The sequence below is a fragment of the Rhipicephalus microplus genome, chromosome 2 (assembly GCF_043290135.1).
Source record: "Rhipicephalus microplus isolate Deutch F79 chromosome 2, USDA_Rmic, whole genome shotgun sequence".
Taxonomy (NCBI): Eukaryota; Metazoa; Arthropoda; class Arachnida; order Ixodida; family Ixodidae; genus Rhipicephalus; species Rhipicephalus microplus.
In genome coordinates this window covers 216,233,760-216,257,448 of record NC_134701.1, presented here as the reverse complement: position 1 = coordinate 216,257,448, position 23,689 = coordinate 216,233,760, and the positions used below count along the sequence as shown (strand labels likewise).

At 45.5% G+C, this 23,689-nt stretch overlaps 1 protein-coding gene across 1 annotated transcript in view; it reads left to right on the top strand.

Moving 5' to 3' along the window:
- Window positions 1-23,689, top strand: part of LOC142774850 (cell adhesion molecule Dscam1-like) — a 331,807-nt gene that overhangs the window by 229,221 nt on the left and 78,897 nt on the right. Inside the window, exon 5 of the mRNA XM_075875992.1 lies at window positions 17,764-17,919. Within this exon, the coding sequence (XP_075732107.1) occupies window positions 17,764-17,919 (156 nt within the window). The remainder of the gene's footprint in view (window positions 1-17,763; window positions 17,920-23,689) is intronic.

Below are 23,689 nucleotides of genomic sequence, written 5' to 3'. Positions count from 1 at the left end.
GACATTATTGACTTATTTATATGTGTATTTAATCTTTCACACACACACACACACACACACACACACACACACACACACACACACACACACACACACACACACACACACATATATATATATATATATATAAATATATATATATATATATATATATATATATATATATATATATATATATATATATATATATATATATATATATATATGTATGTGGCACATATCGAACTTACGACCTTAGAATAACGCGTTCGATGCTCGCGTGAGCAGGAATCGAGCCTATGACCTTAGAATAACGCGTTCAATGCTCGCATCGAACGCATAGAACGCGTTATTCGAAGGTCGTAGGTGCGATTCCTGCTCACGGCTGGTTAGTTTTTCATCCACTTTTCTTTCTTCTTATTTACATTCAATTGGTTCTAATAACTTCCCCTGTACATTCCTTGGCATTACTGTCTGTTAGATCTCATATATATATGTATTTATATATATATATAAATATATATATATATATAAATATATATATATATATATATATATATATATATATATATATATATATATATATATATATATATATATATATATATATATATATATATATATATATATATATATATATATATATATATATATATATATATATATATATATATATATATATATATATATATATATATATATATATATATATATATATACTGTAGAGAAGCCGCTGAACACTGAAATGGGTCGAACTCTCAAGTGCTTTCTAGTGGGTCTACCCAAAAAGAACGCCGCTCGCGCGGAGAGTCCGTGCTTGGCCGTTACTGTCGCCATTGTGTATACTCGCTGTGTGCCGGCTATTAAACGCCATAACAAATTGGTGGAGAGTGCTACGATCCCCTTCGATGCCCTTGGAACTACGCTCACGTACCCTGCAATCTACCATGTCCCACGACGCCTCTCAGCAAACGCCTCCTCCCAAGCCACCCCCTTGTCCCGGTGTCCCCAGTATCCGTGATCCATGGACCCATCTTCACGGGCGCCGATGGCACTTACGTGGAGGACTGGCTTGCCATTTACGAGCGCGTCAGCGTCCCCAACATGTGAGACGAGGACGGCAAGTTGACAAACTTGGTGTTCTTCCTTGCAGGCGTTTCAAGCTTGTGGTACACCAACCACGCGTCCGAATTCACAACGTGGTACGATTTCAAGACCGCTATCACCGGCGTTTTTGGCCGCCCTGGCGTTCGTAAGCTGCAAGCCGAGTAGCGCTTACGCGAACGCGCTCAGCAGGCCGGTGAATCATTCACAGTTACATTGAAGATGTCCTGGACCTGTGCAAAAAATCCAACGACAGCATGTCCGAATCAGACAAGATCCGGAACGTCATGAAGGGCATTGACGATGATGCCTTCACGATGCTGCTTGCCAAAAACCCCGCCACAGTAGCTGAGGTCATCACGCTGTGCCAGAGCTACGATGAGCTCCACCGGCAGCGTTCGATGACCCGTTGCTCCACACCACGAGATGCAGGGCTTGTTGGCTAGGAGGCGAGATGTGATCAGGTGGCCCTGCTGGCAGACCTCAAGTCCTTCATACGTGAGGAAATCGCTCGCTAGTTTTCTCTCCTTCCCTTTGCCCACCCACCGGCTGTTCAACAATCGGCAACTACCATTCTTCCACCCATCCGCCGAGCGATTGAGCAGGAAATAGCGGAGGTCATGCCTGCGTACCATCCACAACAACTTCCGGCCCTTGCGCCCCCAAGTTACGCCCAAGTGGTCGCCAGGCCGCCTCCAGTCGTTGAAGTGCCTGCACCACTGACTTAGCCGAAGCTGCTGCACGACGTCCGTCCTTTGCAGCGGGTATGCCGGCTGCGTATGTTGGCGCAACCCCTCAGCCTCATTTTCAGCCCACCATGCAGCCTTTCCAGTCACCGTTCCGGGCGAGACCTACCCCGGCAAACCTATGGCACACACCCGACAACAGGCCCATCTGCTTTGCTTGCGGTTACGCCGGTCACGTACCCCGTTATTGCTCTCGACTACAGCCGGCTCCCATTTCTTCTCCTGTTGCTGGCCACCTTAGCCGTTCGTATAACGACGAACTGCCGTCTGTGCCACTGTCGTCTCGCCCAGGTTCGTCTGCTCGAAGGTCGCCGTCTCCACGACGTCGGTCTCTGTCCCCCATGCGGCCAAGTTCGGCTGCTCATGAGCGGGAAAACTAGTTGTCGCAGTCCCAGAGGCAAGGACTACGACGCTATCGCATTGTGAAAGCCCTCAGAGCCGCCCATCTAATGTAATTGACGTGCTTGTGGACGGTGTTCATGCATCTGCTCTTATTGACATTGGAGCTGCGGTATCAGTTATGAGCGAGAACCTTTGCCGCTTGCTTCGAAAAGTGACGACGCCGATTTCTGGGTTGTCCCTACGTACCGCTAGCTTACATCGTATTCATCCTACAGCAGGCTGCACAGCTCGCGTTGTCGTTCAGGACGTTCTGTATGTCGCCCAATTCATTATCATTCCTGCATGCTCTCATGACGTCATCCTGGGATGGGATTTTCTCTCCTGCAATGACGCCGTCATTCATTAGGCCGCCGCTGAAATTGAACTCTCGCCCTTCTCGCATTTGACGCCAGAAGACGGTCCCTCGACACTGAGCAAGATTCTCGTGAGAGACAATACTATAGTGCCTCCAAGCTCGACGATGGGTGTATCGGTCTACAGCACCGGTCTCTCCGAGACAACTGCACTCGTTTCGCCATCTGAGCGTGCTTCCATAAGGAAAGGGTTCCTAGTACCTTTTGCGACCATACAAATCACCCAGGGCAACGCCGTTATTTTCGTGACCAACCCATCCCCGTACACTGTTACCTTGGTTCGAGGGGAATGTCTCGGCAGAGTGGAACCAGTCGACGACGCACAAGTCCTGGACGTACCCGAAGACTCGCGTTGTCCCGATTCGCGTACCATCAGTGCTGTTTGTACTTCTGACCCATCATCTCCTGATGTATTTGGCCCATACATTGATGGCAACCTTACGTCAGTACAGCGTTCGCAGCTTCTAGACCTGTTGCGAGAATACCGGTCTTCTTTCGATGTCGGGCGAAGTTCTCTCGGTCGCGCGTCCACTGTTACGCATCGTATCGACACTGGTGCCCATCCACCATTACGGCAACGTTCATACCGCGTGTCGCCTGCTGAACGCCGGAAAATTAACGAGCAGGTTGACGATATGCTCCGACGCGACGTCATTCGGCCATCGGACAGTCCATGGGCATCTCCTGTTGTTCTTGTTGCGAAGAAAGATGGTTCTGTGCGGTTCTGTGTGGACTACAGACAGCTCAATAAGATCACTCGCTAGGATGTCTACCCACTGCCGCGCATAGACGACGCAATTGACAGCCTTCACGGAGCCTAATTTTTTTCTTCTGTCGATCTGCGCTCGGGGTACTGACAAGTACCCCTGGCTGATGACGCTCGACCACAGATTGCCTTCATCACACCCGACGGCTTGTACGAATCCAACGTCATGCCGTTTGGTCTGTGTAATGCACCTGCGACATTTGAGCGCATGATGTACACCCTTCTGCACAACTTGAAATGACACACGTGCTTGTGTTACCTCGATGACGTTGTTGTCTTCGCTCCAGATTTCTCCACACATCTCCAACGTCTAAAAGAAGTTTTCGCACGTGTTAGCAATGCCGGCTTGCAACTAAATCTGAAAAAGTGCCGCTTTGCTGCCCGCCAACTCACCATCCTAGGGTACGTCGTGTCCAAGGATGGCATTCTTCCTGACCCAGCCAAGCTTCGGGCCGTGGCCGAATTTCCAAAACCTGCGTCCGTCAAAGAACTGAGTAGTTTCGTGGGCCTGTGCTCATACTTCCGACGCTTCATACGAAACTTTGCCATGATTATATCACCGCTGACGAAACTCCCTGGAAGTAACGGGTCCCTCAATGCGTTGTCGTCAGAGTGCGACAACGCGTTCTTGAAGCTCCGCCATTTGTTGACGTCTCCTCTCATTCTCCGCCACTACGATCCTATGACCTCAACGGAGGTGCACACGGATGCCAGTGGTGTAGGCTTCGGCGCTGTCCTGGCGCAGCGCGAACCCGGGTTCTTTGATTATGTCGTGGCATATGCAATCTGTACGCTCACGAGAGCCGAGACAAACTACACCGTCACGGAAAAAGAGTGCCTGGCGATCGTCTGGGCCCTTACAAAGTTTCGACCTTATTTGTATGGTCGCCCATTCGATGTCGTCACCGACCGTCATGCACTATGCTGGCTGTCATCATTGAAGGATCCCTCAGGCCGCCTCGCCCATTGGGCTCTTCGCTTAAAAGACTACGACATCCGCGTGCTCTTCCGCAACGGACGCCAGCATGCTGACGCCGACGCCCTCTCGCGCTCTCTTCTGCCTGAAGCTGACGTGCTCTGCTCACTATCCTCGGTTGCTGTTTCTGCCATTGATGTTGACATCATCGCTACCGAACAGCGAAAGGATAATTGGATCGCCCAACTGATCGACTTGCTCTCTGATCCGTCCGCAACGCCATCCACACGTGCCTTGCGTCGTCAAGCTCACCATTTTGCCATTCGTGACGGCCTCCTACACCAAATCAATTACGACGCCGATGGCCGGCAGTGGCTACTCGTGATACCCCGCAGTCTGCGGTCGGAGATATGTGAATCCTTCTATTCTGATCTACCGTGCGCGCACTCTGGGGTATTCAAAACCTATCATCGCATTAGACAACGCTACTTCTGGCGCGGGATGTACCACTACGTCCAGCAGTTCGTTCGCTCCTGTCTCGCTTGCCAACGCCGCAAACCGTCCGCACACATGTCACCAGCCGGTCTGCAACCGTTACCTTGCCCTGAACGTCCGTTTGGGTGCATAGGTATCAATTTGTATGGACCACTCCCTCTGACGTCCACTGGCAACCGCTGGGCCATTGTCGCCATAGATCATTTATTGCGATACGCCGAAACCGCCGCTCTCCCTGCGGCTACTGTGCATGATGTTGCGTCCTTTCTTCTGCATCGATTCATACTGCGCCACGGTCTACCCCAGGAGCTTTTCAGCGATCGAGGCCGTGTCTTGTCAGAAGTCGTCGACGCCGTTCTCACTGATTGTCATTCTGTCCACCGCAAAACTACTGCTTACAACCCGCAGACGAATGGTCTGACCGAACGCTTTAACCGCACCCTCGGCGACATGCTGTCGATGTACGTCGCCACCAACCACACGAATTGGGTTATTATACTGCCCTTCGTCACCTACGTCTACAACACCGCCCCTCAGAGCACGACCGATTTTTCACCTTTCTTCTTGCTCTACGGAAGCCACCCGCCACACACCATCGACACTATACTCCCGTACACGCCGGATCCATGTGAGTGTACACCTATTTCCGACACAGCCAGGCTTGCTGAAGAGTGTCGCGAGCTTGCCAAGACATTTTCGACGCATCAGCAAGAGCGGCAGAAGAGTATTCGTGATGGCTCCGCCACTTTTGAGCCAACGTTCCTTCCTGGTTGCCTTGTATGGCTCTCACTCCCGACCTCTGTAGCTGGTCTTTCTTCAAAACTACTCCCGAAATGTGAAGGTCCCTAACGTGTGATCGAGCGCACATCTCCGGTATACTATCTTATCGAGCCAATTGAACAATCTTCGGACATGCGCCGCCGTGGGCGCGACATAGTCAACGGGGAGCGCCTCAAGGCTCACTATGACCCGCTCGTAGTGACAAGCTGTTAGGTGCGGCTCCCTCTTTGACCCCGGGGTAATTGTAGAGAAGCCGCCGAACACTGAAATGGGTCGAACTCTCAAGTGCTTTTCGCGCGGAGAGTCCGTGCTTGGCCGTTACTGTCGCCATTGTGTATACTCGCTGTGTGCCGGCTAATAAACACCACAATATATATATATATATATATATATATATATATATATATATATATATATATATATATATATATATATATATATATATATATATGTATGTGTGTGTGTGTGTGTGTGACTATGTATTGTAAAATAATCTATAGCAATGCATTGTTAGAAGATGCTAAGGCATATCACCTGTACGTCTTCCATTTTCCTCAAGGTCACCATCTCTGTGACAAGTTGGGCGTTGCAGCTGATAATTCACGTGATAGCGCATCCTATAGCACCCACCTGAATAGCACGTTCGCACTAAAGTAAAATAAGACAAAGATGTACTGTTAGACGCTGCACCAGCGTTTACGCCTAATTGCAAACGTGAGTTTAGTCGTTAACAAGAAATTTGCGGAACAATGTTTTGGCTAACTTTGCCTACACATCACGCATACTAGAGTAATGGCAGCAAGCTAAACGTTTATTGATTGACGATACCTCTACGCGATACACACACTTTAGACGCTGTACCAATCATATTTTATAAGATCTCCTTTGGACATGCAAAGCGTTCTGAAAACGCATACGGCACATTCAAGACCTGCTGCACGCCGACATGACCACTCAACAGAATTTCATAAAGTGAGACCATGAATCACCGAAAGCTCACGCGATATATGGTAGTTAAAAGTGGTCTGCTTTGAGTGGTGTACGAAAGGTCACCTGGCCTGTGCGAAGGTGTCACATGAAGCTGCTCCTGGCCTTCCATCTTTCTCACGCATGTCCTGCAGCTAATCTCCTGCAGTGGCCAAGTGTAGTTTTTTTAAAAGAAATGAAGGTCACATTCATTCATTCGCATTATTGTTTCAAAGCTATTTATGATGCGAGAACCCTTTCGTTTGTACCTCACCCTCCCAAGATGACTTGCTCAACAAACACGTGCTCCAAAGACTCTTGGACTAAAGACCGCTATGTAAGCTTAGTACAGTACACAAAATGAGACTCGATAACTTATATTTTCAGTCGCATTAACTTACAGCACGGTTCCGTGTTAGAGCGAAAAATTCACTCTTTTTTTTCCCTCTACATGCTACATGTACGGAAGGCAATACGCAACCACGCACATATATTGAGTTCTTGCTTTCATCAGCTCGATGCGGGCAAACTAAAATTATTTGGTACCCACAGACGCACGCCTAGGGCTTCACCACACTTGTGGCGTTCTCCTGCAGCTTAAAGACAGGGTGCGTCTGGCGCAGCAGAGGGGGGCATTCAATTTCGTCTTCTTTGTTTCATCGCTTCCTTGGCACTGCTGCCCACTAGCTAATGTTAGACCAATTTAGGAAAGTGACTGAGAAAAAGTAAACAAAAAATAATTTTTTTTGCTGACTATTCATTTGGCCAAACTCTTCTCTTTCTTTTTCACTGTAGCTACTCCTCGCTCTTTTTTATTATGCTGCACTGCACTATGGCAAACTCCTATTTAGTGACAACGCTGACAGCCATTTTGCAGAAAAAGCTTTCTTTGCTCTACATGAAAATTTTAGGGGCAATGTTCTCTTCTGGTTTCTCTTAATCATTAAAACCAGATTCATCTCTGTCTTTGTTACGACACGTTTAGAAAATACCAACTTTCAAAGCCTTTACCTACGGAATTTGGTTGAAAAAATAATTAGGATAGATATAAATGTTTCTGTGCAGGAGACCATTGAATTTTAATGTCTCGGCAAGCGAAAAATGATTGGCGCTGACCGGTATCATTCAGAGTTAGCATAAGACAACATTTACCAATATCCACTAGTTGTTGAAGGCGTTTAATGCTTAGTGATAGTGGGGTCATGAAGATCTGCAATTATAGATGACAGCCTAAAACCTTTTTCAACTAGTGTAACCGGACCCATTAGTTCACTCTCTAGAAGTAAGATATAGTTGATAAATATGGAGAGTGAATCTGAAAAAGAAACAGACGCCGTACACATAGTACGGTAGTGGAGTAATGGTAAGTAATGGTAATTATAGTTCATATAAGCAGTATTAGAAGAAGATGATGTTGGCCTTTTAATGTGTAGGGAATATAAATATGGAGTGGGCTCCTTCCCTAGTAAGGAGGAGGAAGACGGAAGGAGGAAGGAAAGAGAGGTTAGCCACTCTTTCCCTAAGTTGTGCCAAAGAAGCGGGAGGTCATCGACAAGAACAAATAATTGGTTGAACGCAGGTGGTATTTGGAGGTCACTAGCAAGGCAGGTGCAATTATTTAGCATGGTTATGTCATTCATTGTACAAAATAAACATTTTGTGGTGGCAATAACACTGTGACTGTGCTGATTGCAATGAGAATAAATGGCCACACTAGAGCGGGTTTTGTGGTCTGAAGTGGACGCAAGTGAGGCCAAAAGACAAGTGTCAGTAATCGTTCGTACACGTTTAGCTTTTGAGCGCGGTTGATTGGTGACAGCTATTATAAAACGTGATGATTATCCACAAATAGGTTACTCTAATAGCCGTTGGTTAAGTCTAAACGAGTCTTCAACAGTATCTGCAATCTTACATGGAACGCTCTTTCTTCAGACAGGAGTTGTTGAAGGGCGATACGGGAAATAGTTCTTTTTTTTTTCTTAACTGAGCAGCACATTTAATATCTACTGAGATTCTTCCTGACGTTATGCCAGTTCTGTTATCTAATAGGAGTGGGCGTTATCACATGCCGGGAGAGCACAGCATCGACTGCATGAGGGAAAGGTTGTTTGCGATTAAGCTTAATCTCTCTCCCTCCATCTCCACTACTCTTGCGTCCTTCTTGTTCTTAACTGTCAACACAGGTTCTCTCGTTTCAGAAGATCAGTGTAGAGCCGCGTAGAAAAGGGCTTTCCCGGAGCTCACCTCTCCACACTAGTACGAGAATGAAAGTTCTGTTTCTCCACCTACCGAAGTAAACGAGATAATCTCTTATTTTGGCCAGCTCAACGGCTTTGTGCTGGTGCAGTGGAGTGTACATCGACGTAGGGTGAGGGGGTGGTCACTGCGGCCCACACGCCTCCTTGTGTCTTCACTAAAGTGGTGCCACGGCCACGCGCCTCTCCTTAGTGGTCGGCGGTGTCCTCAGTGCAAAACTCCACCAGACCCATTCCGGCGGGCGAGCGGGCTGTACGCGAATCCCTCCGGGCCCACGCCCTTTCCTAGAAAGGGGATCAAGCGAGCCTCCAGGCTCTAGCACCAAGGAGAGATGAACGCGGTAGAGCGTGGTTCTTACTAGGGCTCTAAGCCCGGGGCCACCTTTTCCCGAGGAGGGGCTAGAGAAAGAAGCTGGGAGGGGGTTAGAGGGTGAGTAGTACTGATGTTGTTGCTGGCCGCTGTGAGGCCCTGAGGAGCGAAGGCTTCCTTTGGTGTTCGGGGGTCATCGATCAAGGCGTCCAGGAAAGCGAGGCTTAGGCCGATAACGCAGCGGATGGCTGCCCATCTCCCGGCAGCCCCTCATAGCCTGACGGGCTTCGGCTCGACAGAAGACAGCTCTTTCTAGCACGTTTTTCGTCGTCGACTCGGAGCTCGGAGCAGCGAGAAGGTTGTGGACGCGACATCGAAGGAGTAGAAAAGCGCCCGAGAAGAGTTCAAGAAAGTGAGCAGGAAAATGCGCAAAATGTCATAACATAGTCGCATAAGAATGAAGGGCAAAGAATAGCAGCACGGTTCCTACCAGGCTTGGCTGCACACGTCACCGAAAGGAGATGCATGACAGTGGTCTCGGCGACAGCCATACATCAGAGCAGTGCATGTTTGTGCACGCGCAGCATACTGAGCTCCTGTTGGATGCCGCCAGACAGCAAAACACCTCTTGTTGTCTTTTTTTGCTGCGCAGTTGCTTCCCTTTTTATTCTAGACGAGGTGTCATCTGAGAGTTCTTGTTTTTTATTACGAGTACACTTTTCTCTAGCTAGTACGACATATTCGCAGAAGCGCGATGCAAATTCATCCTTCTTTAGGGTAATTTTTTGTTGTTGTTTTTTCTTGTGTCATTGTGTTTGACGGGAAGCAGCCATGCCTGCTGAATGAATAATTTTCACTGACATTCTTACGACGCACTGGGATTGATCTGTTTGCACATATACATATTTCAGTAAACTTTTCAAAATGCGAACGCTGGCATCCCATTACTGTAATACTGTACTTATGTACTGATGTTGCGAAAAAAGTGTGACCTACTATAGAAAGTGAACTTTTTCTAATGACAAAACAGCAGTGAAGTTCTCTTCCAGCAGTATATTTAAGGAAGAGGTGTTACATTGAGTTAAACCAATTGCGATCTAATCAAACCTTTATATTTTCTTTAAACAAAACGTAGCAGATTCAGATCGACATGCGTATAAAAGTGTCTACGAAAGCCAGCCCAGCTCAGCACACTGAGGCAATAACGAATACCGAATACAGACTTCATATTGAACAACTTAAGTATGAAAAATCTTTTGATTCGTCGCATGGACTGCCAAACACAGAAGTGAACAATAGTAAACTTTTCCATATCAAATGTTTCCTAACTTATTCTTATTAATCTAGAAAAGTTTAACGGAATGCATTCTTTATTAAAGTTCAGTTTGTTTCTTTTTTCAGTGCTTTCTTCGTTTTTTTTTCTTTTCAAGTGAATGTATTGTTATGCGACTATATAGATAAATTCTATAGATAAATCATTACGACAGAATTCGAACTAAGTTATACCGGCCAGCGACTGGTGACTTCTGACACGAATTTCTGATGATAGCTGCTCTGAGAAAAATTAACATCTTTTCAAACGGAACCTTCATTTAATGCAAAGCAGCAGTGGTGCGCAAGGGTGGCGTTACGGTATAGTGCCTAGAATATACTTATTACACTCTATAGGCACTATAGTCACCGGCTTAATGGCGCTAACGTGGGTGGTGCGGTGAACGCTGAAAGATTCGTTTAGAGTGACGGCTGGCGTCGGTCTTGTCATTTCTTTAGAGTGGACATCAGCGCTGGATTGGAGCAGGCGTGCGTTGATTGTGTCACTGTTATTGTCCATGGAATAAAGAAAAATTGTCAGACTTCCTTACACGTCGTATATTAGTATGCTCTCATATATTAAACTAGTACGCTTTTACTTATCATGAATTTTCGCTTCTCTTTGTATAGCGATCGGACCGTAGACCTTTTCTGTAGTGCTTACGCGGAAACCTTCGTGCAATTTCATTCAACATACACGCATTCCGGTTCTTTTAGTCTCTCCTGTGTCTTTCTAGCTTTCAAAATGTTCTAGATTGTGAGATTTAATGAACGAATGAAGCTGTGCGTTGTGGTACTTAAGGACTTTTGAATTTTATGCCTACTTATTTCTAGCGAAGCTTACAATTGCGATCACGTGGACTGTAAACGTGTTCACGCTAAACATAAGATATATTTTTAATATGAAGAGTGCTGTAGGCGTCACTAGTAGCATGAATTATTCTTATGTTTGCCCAGAAATAGTCGCGAAAAAGGACAGAACATTGCACGTTTGCTCACCTACTTAAAATATAAGTGAAAGAAAAAACGGAAACAGAAAGACGCATACTATAGCAGTTTGAAGACACGCTAAGAGCCATCCGTCCCGTTTTGATTACGACCTCATCAATGAATTAAAAACGGCACCTCTAATTCAAAGAAGACCTAATTTCACAGGAGTGGCTGAACAGGTGATAAATCAGCAATTACGCTGTGGCCTACGTTTACACAACGACTCCTACTTGCTGCAGTATGTTTACTAGCACACACTTTGCATCTAGCGACACATCCCCTTTTTCTACCACTGTATACCATTTTTATTCCACAGTATTGCCGTATGTAATGAGGAAAAAGCTGCTTCTCATTGCCGAATTTCGCTTGTGAGTTTTGTTTAATAATTGAGGTATTTTGTAGAATCGCAAACCAACCACTCGACGTCTTCTCGAAAGACTCCAAAGATAAAATTAATAAAAAAAACTTATTTGAATTTATAGGGCACCATCGTCTCCCCACTACCACGGCATACGTGAAAGATTAACATAGCAAACGGCTGAGCTTGGCTGCACTTATTTTAATGCTTCTTCGTGCATTTGGGTAATAGGACCTAATGAGCACGGCTTTGTCTCTCATGAAGTGTTGTTACCAATTGAAATCAGAAATAGTTCCCAAAGAGCTCACTTCTTCTCCCATGCGGCTCAACACTGTTGACGAACGAGGGGATAAAACATACGAGTGCTTCATTCTGAACCACGACCTAGCTATCTATTTATGCCAGTAGAACCATGATCGATATTTTCTCGCCATGCACGTGCATTTGAAGGGTGATGTCGGCTGGAAAACTATTGTCTTTCAAATAGTTTGTCTCCTATTCTCTTATTACTTTCAACCATTTCTTCCTTGCTACGCTGTTTTGCTCATTACCTCACTTCTTTATTGACTTGTTCTAAAATATGAGAAAACTTGAAGTGTGTTCTTGTAGGTAAAGAGTTTATTTTTTTTTCGGTGCCATCGTAATTGGTTCACTACCATTTGAAGTGGCTATCATAAATTCTATTTTGAATTCCTATCAAAGAAAACTCTCATATTGTCCCTCTTAGACACACCACAACGTCTCACAGAATTTAACCAGCATTGTAATTTTCGCATTATCTACCTTGTTACAAATCAGAAAGAGAGGAAGGGTACACTATATTGCTATTTATCAGTAATGAGAGTCCTTGAGCATGTTCCTGGCCTCCCCGACATTTGCCCGTGAACACTGTTCTTTGTACCAGTCATGATCGTGAAAGAAGATTACATAACATTTTGTTCACAATCTAACTGATTAACTACGAGTCCATACACTGTGCTCTTTCTCTTTCTTTCTGTAGATAGATGGCGAAATGAAAATTGAACAAAAGAACATCATTGATTTCTGCTTAGGGTTTCGCGAGCATAGAAAATTGTCGAATACCTTTTTATTTAGCTCACTTTTAAGCTCCGGCAAAAATGTTCGCTCGGCGTTGTTTCCGTTAAAAAATATCGAAAGCGGTGCTTCTGTTTTAGCCTGATGTGCTGCGATCTCAAACGCAGTAAATAGAGAAAAAAAAATGAAGCGGCTTGCTTTCTTGCGTGCATTGAAAACAGATCTAGAGACTGCCTCTCGTCAGGAAGCGGCGGCGGTTGTCACTGCACCGATAGAAAACAGGCCTCGTTCGCGCTTCTCGGGAGCCGTCCTGCACCGCGAGCCGAGTCGATGTCCGCTGCGAGAGATGCGGGCCGCAAGAACCCGCAATCTGCGTGAGTCCCGCTCGGTGTGCGCGGGTTTTCTTCGCATCCTGATTGCAGAAAAAGTGCCTCGCGCTCGACGAGACCGAAGCGGAGGCGCCGTATACGATACAAGCAGTGCAGACGCGAGGCAGATCGGTGCCGCTGCTTGCCGTTTCCCGCTTTTTTTTTTTTCACGATGATCGATACGAGAGCAGTATGGTGTTTCCGTGCGCTCAAAGAGCTCCGCATCGCCGTCGAATTATCTCTGGACGACTGCAGTTATGCTGGATTCGCGTCGCATTCGGAGCTTCCCTGTAGTAAAATAGTGTATTTCTAGTATATGGAAAATGGTTGCTTCTGAAGCCCGCTTTGCGCAGCTTGTCGAGATTGCGAGTTTGTCCATTATTTGAAGGGTTTTTGTCTCTGTATATATAGAACCGCGTCAGCATTGTCGCCCCAATCTAGTGTCTTGACGGTGATATATTTATCACTGCCGAAGCTATTTTTGTCAAGTACAGCGCAGTCGTACGAGAAGCTTTTATGTTGGTGCTTTGATTTTCGAAATTGAAACTCTCTGTGTGGACTGTTAGGGTTAGTTAGCCAAAGCTTATATAAGGTTTCATTATGAGCTAGCTCGTTCAGTACACGTAGTACCAAGATACCAGCTCATGCATAGAAATGCAGAGATATCAGTTCGCGGTTATTCTTTGGCAGATACACCAATTTATTTTCGTCTAGCATCACATAAGCTGTTGGCCAATGTTTCATTATTTTACGTAAGCTTCATTTCAGATGGACACTTCAGCCGGCTCCTTCTGTACAAAAACAAAAATAACCACGATCATTTTTTTAAAGGATGGCTCGACTACGTCATCCGGTTCTGGTTGAGTGGTGGTTATACCATGACAAGCAGTAACTCTGTTTCTTGAAACTTTAACTACGATAAGATCGCAGTGGTAGAACTCCCGGCTCTGTGAAGTGCACTAGAATTTATCAATTCTAAGGAATACGAAGTGAATAGGCGCTGTGTTTTTTCACTCAAAACTGGTGGTACAGTACCTACAGTGAGTTCTCCGGGGTGGATGCCTTGAACAGTTGACGTATGAAGCCATAAAACTTGACCACCCTTACTTTATACAAAGACCACAACATCGACTTTCATTGTTTACACCTGAACATTGGGGTACGAGTGGAAGTGACTCTGCAGGTAATGATGCTCCTGCATCACATCAGGAAGTAAACATCATTCCAATTTTGCCTTCAAAAACAGAAGCTGCAAGCCAGATTCGTCAACTGACCCGCAGTCTCGCACTGATGGAGTGAATCTTGCCAAATGTAAGGCCCAAGGGATTGATCAACTGAACCATTCATTAACAGCAACTCCGACCTCCATCCGGCCTTCATCGATGCGAAGTTTCAAACCTGTATCGCCTTCAGTTCGGAGTTGCTTTTACGAAAGGATATGAAACCTTGATTCGAGTGACTTACAGGGCACTATGTCGTGTTTACAGCAGCGGCAAAGACATCGTACACTAGCTGTGTCACTCTTATCATTTTGCCTTGGAGAGACAAGTACTTTCCAGCGCATTGTGGCGACTGGATGATCAGCCACTTTGTATGCAGGTGCTTCTACCGCACCTTACCTATCTCTCGACAAGGCAATAAAAGTGCTCTCGTGCTTTTTGAAGACGACGGGTGGCAAATGCCCCTGACATGTGGTAGTCAATGCACTGCCTTTATAATTTTTAATATACTAAGAATTTCTTAGCATGCTGGAGACATTTATCTATCTATCTATCTATCTATCTATCTATCTATCTATCTATCTATCTATCTATCTATCTATCTATCTATCTATCTATCTATCTATTGGCTGGTCACGCAATGAATAATGTGAAAATCTTGCTGCGAACATCATTGAAGACTTTCGTTCAGACTTGTACGGAACACACCCATGTGCCACAGGTTGCGGTATGCGAGTATGTGCCACAGGTTTCAGACTACACTAATAGTTTAAATGCGGGGGTATTAACAAAAACTGACATCGGCAGCGTTAGCCCGACGAATGCAGGGAACAAATATTATGGTCCTATCAGGAATTGAACCCTAGCATTCTGGATGCCAATCAAGTATTCTACCGCAAAACTGGACCAGGTCGCGCAAATATATTTTACGCAAGCATAATGTCGGGGAAACGTCAGTTGAGGTTCTAGTGCTGGCTGCATAATTTAACAGATGTTATATACGTACCCCATGTGATACAGGCGTCACGTCAGGTTAGCGTCAATTCTATTTAGGTTCCATTCGCTTAAGTTGATCAACATAGTACTTTCCGGCGCTACTATCCTCGAAAGTGCAAGTGCTACATATTGGCTTACAACTTGTGATGTATTTAGTATCAATGTATCGCTTTGCATTGTTACGCATTCGTGAATAACTGCTTACATTATACATATGCAAATGTCGAACATATGTATATTGTACGCTCAACTTTTGCACAAGTCTTTCTCTTCAATTTGTAATATTTCCCTCACAAAAAAAAGTACATACGCCACAGTCAGCTTCCCTCCGCTATCTTCGCATAACATTAATTCCCCTGGTACGTGGGATCTGCCGAATGTTTTAGGGGCGAAGCTTCTTAGGGCATGGGCTGTGCGTCCCCTGTAGCCTGTATGTAGCCACCTCTAGTTTAGTTCTTGCAGTGTTCACTAGATCGCGGTACCGTCCCCTGTATGTAGCCACCTCTAGTTTAGTTCTTGCAGTGTTCACTAGATGGCGGTACCGTCTCCTGTATGTAGCCACCTCTCGTTTAGTTCTTGTAGAGTTTACTAGATGGTGGTACTTGTAGCTGATGATGAAAAGATGCAAGATGTTATAAACTAGAAAGCGGTTCTTGTAGTTGATGAAAGACGCGAGATCTTATAAAATAGGAATGATGTCACATATGGCGCGTCTCATTGGTTGAAGGCAATCGTTCGATTTAGTGCGGCGACGTACGCTAGGGGGAGCGTTGTAATAAAATCCGTTCGCTGTTGGCGCGCGCTCGGAGTCGCCGGATGGATAAGGCTGCACAGCGGAGAGAGCGCAAGGTGGCAGCAGCGCGCGCTCGCAGACAGAATCCCGATGTGCGAGCGCGCGAGGCAAGTGACATCGCAAGCCATCTATCGTCTAAGAACAAATAAAAGTTTATTTGTGTATATACACACACAGCGTATCTCACGCCTTTACATGATGATCGACTGGGCGAATTACACGGAAGATTCACAGTTTACCGATGAATCCCTCCGGAGCTTCGCCCATTCATCATCATTCACCCCGTAAATATGCCGTAATTTTTTTTCTTTCTTCTCTTCTCTACCCTCTATTTCTCGCCCTTTTGTCTTATTTTCTTAATCCCTCAGTGTAGACACCCACCGAATGTCTTTCTGGTTAACCTCCCTGACTACTAGTTTTCTGTTTGCTACCTGCCCCCCTTCATTTTAAAATGACATATAGTTTGAAGCTGCAATCAAAACGACAAAAGATATAGAAACTGAAACCAATGCAAGAAAAAGCAACTAACCCGCCACCGTATGCCCCCTTCATAAAATCCGCCCTTACAAGCATTTCTTCGACAAAGCTTCTTAAAACTGAATCTAACTAAAGGTTGAAATGGTTGGTGTTTAGTGTGTGTGTGTCTATTTTATGTGGCAGCTTGTTTTATCGATTAATATATGCGAATACATTGTTTCATTTGATAAATGTACGTTCAACCTGGAGGTTCCCTACTGGTCATGGTGACTTTAGTATATTACTTTATTGTTTGCTAGGAATAGTGCTAGCACCAAAGAGAAATAATCTAAAAAAAGATGATGAAGGCGAGGTTAACCAGAAGTAGTATCTAGTCGGCTTCTAATTATCTTACGTTGTTACGTGATGCAACCAGATTTCATGCATGCCACTTCCACAAGGGTAACGAAGATTGCAAATAAAGAAATGCAAGCCCACTGCAGTACGTCTTCCAAAAGGACTTCACCATACCTACCCGTGAAATGACAATAACGAAACATAACTTTATGGTTGGCAAATGCGTCTGGCCCACTCTTAACGAGGTACCGCGGGAAGGGCTAGGTATAACCAGTCGTCCAAACTCTAATTGTCCTTTTTCCTAAATATGTCAAGCCCTTTATCCCAGAAATTGTTAAAGGAATGGGAAAAATACACATTTAATCTAAGCAAGAGCAACGTGCGCCCTATCTAGGTGGGTGGTGTGCCTATTTCAGATAGCCGTGAGCCATGACCATCTCTCGAGTCCGTTCATCACGCTGCGCTTGTTCCTCAGGCCCCAATCAGGTTTCATGGCCTCCTACTGCTCTTCGGATGTGGTTTGATTACCTGCGGTGCTGGGTTCTCGTACGCATCCCTATACCACATTGTTTTGGTTGTCTGGTAAGTCACAGGGGACATGTATATGGGTGATTGGTAGGTGAACTTCACTGTGTAGGATGTCTTGAACCTTAGTTTATGATTGTTCCGAGGAACTGTCTATTGCTTAGTTAGCCTCAGGTGAGCTACGAATAAACCCTCATTTCTAGTCGTTAATTCCAACTCTGTATAATTGAAACAACAAGCCCACATTGTTTGGCCAAAGATCATTCTGTGACCATGGTGCAGGCTTTGACACACGTTACCTGATGCTTCCCACGGGTGAGCTCATTGTCCGAGACGTCAACAGCGCCGACAGTCAGCGCTCTTATCGGTGTCAAGTGCAGAATGTGCTTACTGGCCAAAGTCACCTGAGCCCAACTTCCGGAAGGACTATCATCACTGGTGAGTGCGTGCAGTCTTCTTCTCTTTTCTTAATTATGAATGTGTAAGAGAGGAAGCCTTCAGGGGGTACTACCTGGTAATAGTTTTTTTTAACTTGGGAAAAAGGTATACAGCGAAGATAGCTCAACTTAAAACATATGAGCAAATGATAGGAATACACCACTCAAGATGTAAATAACTCGGGTTTAACACCGACAGAAGAAAATAAGATAAACTAAGTTGAAGAGTTCTAAAATGTTATCCACGTAAGAGTTTCCAGGTAGATGATTGTTTGCGATGAACGATACGACGAAAAATAGATGGGGGGGGGGGGGAGTTTCTCGTTTTAATAGACAGGTGCATATTAGGTTATGTATATGAACGATACCAAACAAAGTCAATAAGTTTTAACTTTTTATGTGATACACTATTTTATAACACACCTTTGAAACACAACAAAAGTAACTCGACTAGGATCAACATGGTTTTTGGCCATTTTTGTTTCCATTAGCGGCTCTCATACTGATTATATTTCAACAATACATGCAACAAATCTATAAATATATGCTTTCATTGCCTTCGTGAGTTCTTGGCTGTTTGATTACAGATTGTCTAAACTAACGTCCAATTCTAGCGCATATGCACAAACGTAAGAGTTTTGGCCGCTTTTGACGCGGTCGTTCTGGTCCCGCTATACAATTCCCAACATTCGCGCTCAATTCAAAAGCTTAACACTCACATTCCGGAGCATTTACTCTGAGTTAGCGGTGAATCGACCAGGCGACTCTACACAGCAGTTAGGACTATTCTCGCGTTCCCCGCATTCCCTTGGCGCCAGGAAACGACAAACTTGGTACCTCACGCTAAGTCCCACAAGTCATCTCCGAGATCTTGAACTCGATCTCCCATTCAGCGGCTTAGTATACAGAACTTTTAGACTCCTCGAATACGGCGCCCTTGCTTTCCTTTATCATCCACTATATATAGTCGAGACTTAAGGGATGAACGACAATCGCGATTAAAAAAAAAAGAAAGTGGTGGTTCTCCGCTTTTCTGTTGGAGGAGGATAGAATTATTCCAATTCATTTCATCTCGCTACCGCTGCACGTATACCTAATCTCCCAACGAAGTTGGCTGCTTTCGTTCTTGTTGAATCCGCTTTGCCCGCAGTGCCCCCTTCCTCATCGTCGGTGGCTCGCCTGCCCTTCTTTCCTCTTGCGGTTCGACGGCGCTCCGTGCCCAGTGAGCGCACCGTCGTCGCCTCTAATCCCGCATCCATCCCGGTTCCGCGAAAGCCGCGCAGCATTCACTTCCGCTCGCTGCGCGCGTTCCCGCGTCGCCGAGCGCTCTTAGGCAAATCGCTTTACGCGTCCGGCCCGACGCTGCCATGGCGTTTCGAAGGGAGTGGCGGCTGCCTGCGGGGCTTCGCATCGTGATCCTCGTTCGTCGTGATCGAGAGAGACAGAGCGAAACAAGAAAGAGAGACAGAGAAAATGAAAATAAGGAGCGGCCAGTCGTCACATGGCTAGAGACGGGAATTTCAGCTCGAAGTGCATCTCAGGCTGCATACACACGGTGAGTGCGCAAACAAGTGGATATAAAAGGTGAACATATGCGACGGAACGCGAGGACTGTGAAGTACTTCCGAAAAGAATTGGAACGGACGTGCATGGTGCTCTGTGCGGTAAGAGCCCGCAGAGCCAAACGTCCATTGTCAGAAAACAAATGTAAGAAAAACAACAACAAAAGCAACCTCTGTTTTTTTTTTCAATGTACCAGTTGGTAGGCACGCAAGTGAGTTCCGCTTTCTTTCAAGCATGAATAAAACTGATAAATATAATTTATGCTTAGAGAAACAGGCATGTGCACCGCCTTTCCAAGGGAGACACGCAAAGAATTTGTCAGGTTAATGTGCTGCAATCAACACAGCCAGGCTGTTTAGGCAGCCAGTTCCTAATGGAGACGTGCATTCCGTGTTTTCCCGTCCGACTTGTTTGCTTTCTTCGTTTTTATTTTTTATTTTTTAGTGACGAATACAGAGCCGTATTCGCACGCTGTCTTGAGTGTTACTGTATAAATTTGTAAGGTTGAATGTTACAACGCGAGTAAGGCGCACCTGCCAAGTGGTTTGCTCTTTAATGGCATGGTATAGCTGACCCCGTGAATGGTAGGGAAGAGAGAGAAAGAAAATACAATTATTTGGTCCAGAAGCAAAGAGTATGAGGTGCTTATACCTCCAACTCCTGGCTAGCCCGACGTTGGCACGTGGAGGCCGATCCTCTGCGTCCTCTCACGGACAATCCGGACAGCCAAGATGTGGACGTTGTGGCTGGGGTCGTTGATAGCAGCGGGTCACCCGACAGCATTTCTGCAATGCAAGACATCACCAGAGCATGTGTTTTAACCAGCAGTCCCCGCCGTCTGGGCATGTTTGGTTAATCTCCGCACGTACCATACTCAGAAAGATGTTTGACGGGTAAGAATTCATTTAGATCATTCTCGTCATAAGGGATTGAGCTCTATTAAGTTTACTGTGTGTGAGGGGGAGGAATGTAAAACAACAGTCTAATCCCCTTCTAGTAAAAAATAATCTCGTGAGAGTTTACGAGTGGATCACTGAATTCAAGCTGTTCCGAACAATTAGAATGCCCCACAACGCCGCGGTCTATGAATCCTTGTGAAGATTGTCAGCGATCTCATGGGTACGGTTGACCCGATATTACGTGATGAGCCAAGTGAGCCAGCAACCAGAATATGTGGTGAATTTCGCCCTACAAGTACCTGCCTTTCATGGCCTCTTTTAAGAGAAACAAGAAAAAAAAGATCCCACGAATCTGTTTCATACTAATTAGTTGATTAGTAGCCGCCCATGCTGCATTTTTATCTCTTTGAGCCACTTATGCTGTGGATTGAAGTGTGTTTTTTTAAATATATTATATGTATAAGCAATGTGTGTTTGCCAAGCACGCTGACATCACTGGTGTTTAAAGGGCAGCTCGCGGTCCCTACACATTGTAGCATGATTGGAGAGATTGAATCATGGGGAGGAACGGAAGACAAAAGCAGCAGATAACAGAGCACACGCACAGTAAGTCACAGCCCGTCACTCTTCCGATGTAGGCGACATGACTGTTGCAGTCACTTAACGGAAATCAGAATATTCAGAAATACTTTTAGCAGCCTCATGACACATATAAATAACTCGTTCCCGAGCACAAGTAAAAAGCAGTGTTACAGGAACGTTGGATAAGCTGACTAAATTATCAAGTTTTGTTAACTCGGCATGAACTTGACAGTGTACGTAAAAAAACGTTAACATTGAACATTAGGGATGGGGAATTTGAAGGCAATTTGCCACTGGTTTATGTTCACTGAGGCTTGCAGCTTCATTCTGAGCACGCGCATACAGTTATGCGCAGAGAAGAAAGGAATGAGGTGAAGACAGCGAAGAGGGTTGATTGATATGTGGGGTTCAACGTCCCAAAACCACCATACTATTATGAGAGACGCCGTAGTGGAGGGTTCCGGAAATTTCGACCACCTGGGTTTCTTTAACGTGCAACGAAATCTGAGCACACGAGCTACAACATTTCTGCCTCCATCGGAAATGCAGCCGCCGCAGCTGGGATTCGATCCCACGACCTGCGGGTCAGCAGCCGAGTACCTTAGCCACTATACACCGCAGCGGGGCAGCGAAGAGGACAGAAGTTAAATAAAAAGAAGCCAAATAAGGAAACTCGAAGCAACACTTGCATGGCAAAAGATTATTGCAACCATTACCTTCTTTCAGAATACCCAGGGCTTCCAAAATTTTTTTGACTGTTTGGCTCCAGAACGCTCAACAACAGTAGACATTGCAGCACATGAGCACATTTATGTTCGTTTTTGTTGTTGCGTAAGCCTAGTTTAAACTTGGTGCACCATCAACCCGAATGATTACCAGCGAACCCAACAACGAATATTACGGTGATGTTTCGCTTCTCTAAATGGAGTGACGTGCAAACCAAGGGGGCCACCACAATTGCCAAAGAAAAGCAACAGAGCGCTTCCACATATCTCTGGCCGTCCTTTGATTGTTGTTGGCAAGGCTGATTAACCCGAGATCTACAGTGTATGGTGTCGCTTTGCAATGACCGCAGATCAAAAGAATTGAATTCTTGCGGAAACACCTAAAAAGTCTGGCCGTTCAAGACTCGTACGGTGTCGACTGCGACAAACGTCGTGCAGATGCTGAAAAAGGGAACTTTAGTAGGCAGCTTTGCTTTTTCAATCGACATATCATATATAATGTGCCTATATCGCACGGAGAATTCTTTTAGGCTTTACGTCATCTGATACAACAATTAAGGCCGACTAAATTGCAGAGTGATTGTCGAATGCTTGTTCACGTCCTTTTAAACTTATGGACAATGTATTCCTCATCAATGTTTATAAAGTTTGAGGGGTCAGTATTCTCCAATAGGAGGGATACTTGCACAAGATCAGGTGTTGGTCCTGTATTATACAAGTGTCTTTTGCTATCCTGAACAATTCGCTTCAAGGATTGGTTGATTGTGAACAAGTATACGGTATCTACAGATACGTTGATGATTTTTTGTAGCATTTAAAGTATCTTTATCTGCTTCTTTGCGCGGTGTTTTACACGAGGTAGAGGAACTCTTCGGGACTCCTTTTGACACCCTTGAGTTCCCTAACAACTTCCGTGCAATTGTTCTATCAGGTTTCTAAAGCTTCAAATGGCCTTTCGGGATGATGGTCATCTGTGTTACTGTTTAACGAACAGGAGTAAGAGCTTACTTCTGCCGCGGGGTCTGCTCATTCAAAAATAATTAAAAACATGATTGATTTGTGGGGTTTAACGTCCCAAAACCACCATATGATTATGAGAGACGCCGTAGTGGAGGGCTCCGGAAATTTCGACCACCTGGGGTTCTTTAACGTGCACCAAAATCTGAGCACATGGGCTTACGACATTTCCGCCTCCATCGGAAATGCAGCCCCCGCAGCCGGGATTTGATCCCGCGACCTGCGGGTCAGCCGCCGAGTACCTTAGCCACTAGACCACCGCGGCGGGGCAAAAATATAAAAACAAAATATTTCAAAATTATTTTTTTAATAATTCAGAAAAGTTCCCCTAGCTCCCGAAGACCAGCTTGTCAACCAGTTTTAGAAGCTGGAATTTGATGGCTTCCCTAAAGATCTTTTATATGCATTTTCAGAATCTATACTTAAGAACATTAAGAAGCCGTCAGCTACTAGCGGTATGACGTTAGAACGCTTCCCGCAGAAATCATATTGTCACATGCTTGATCAAGAAATACGATGGCAGTCGTGCATGTGCCAAGAAGGACTGTGAAATGGATGAAAAAGAAAAACTCGCTTGGGCGTTCTATAAAAAAACCGACCTGCATTTGCTGTCTCAATCTCTGCGGCAATACCTCTGTTTTGACGTCGTGACACTGGTGGAGGTGCTGGAGCCTACAACCTGATGCAGGACAGTCTTGCTCGGACCAGTTCACCTAGTCCAGAGACTCAGCCCCTCGTCACGAGCCCGGTGCACCGATTCAGTCGGCGCCTACTAGGCCTATGTCCGGAGTCCGCACCTGTTCCGCCTCTTTCCAGCATGGCAGCTCCTACCACATCCACGATTGTCCTGCCATCCCAGACCACTCTTCCCTCGCAGGTGACTCTTGAACATTTTCGCGTTCCTGAAGTTTTCCGCGGGGAAGAGTACGAGGATGTCGAGGACTGGCTCGAACAGTTCCAACGGGTCGCTGTATCCAACCACTGG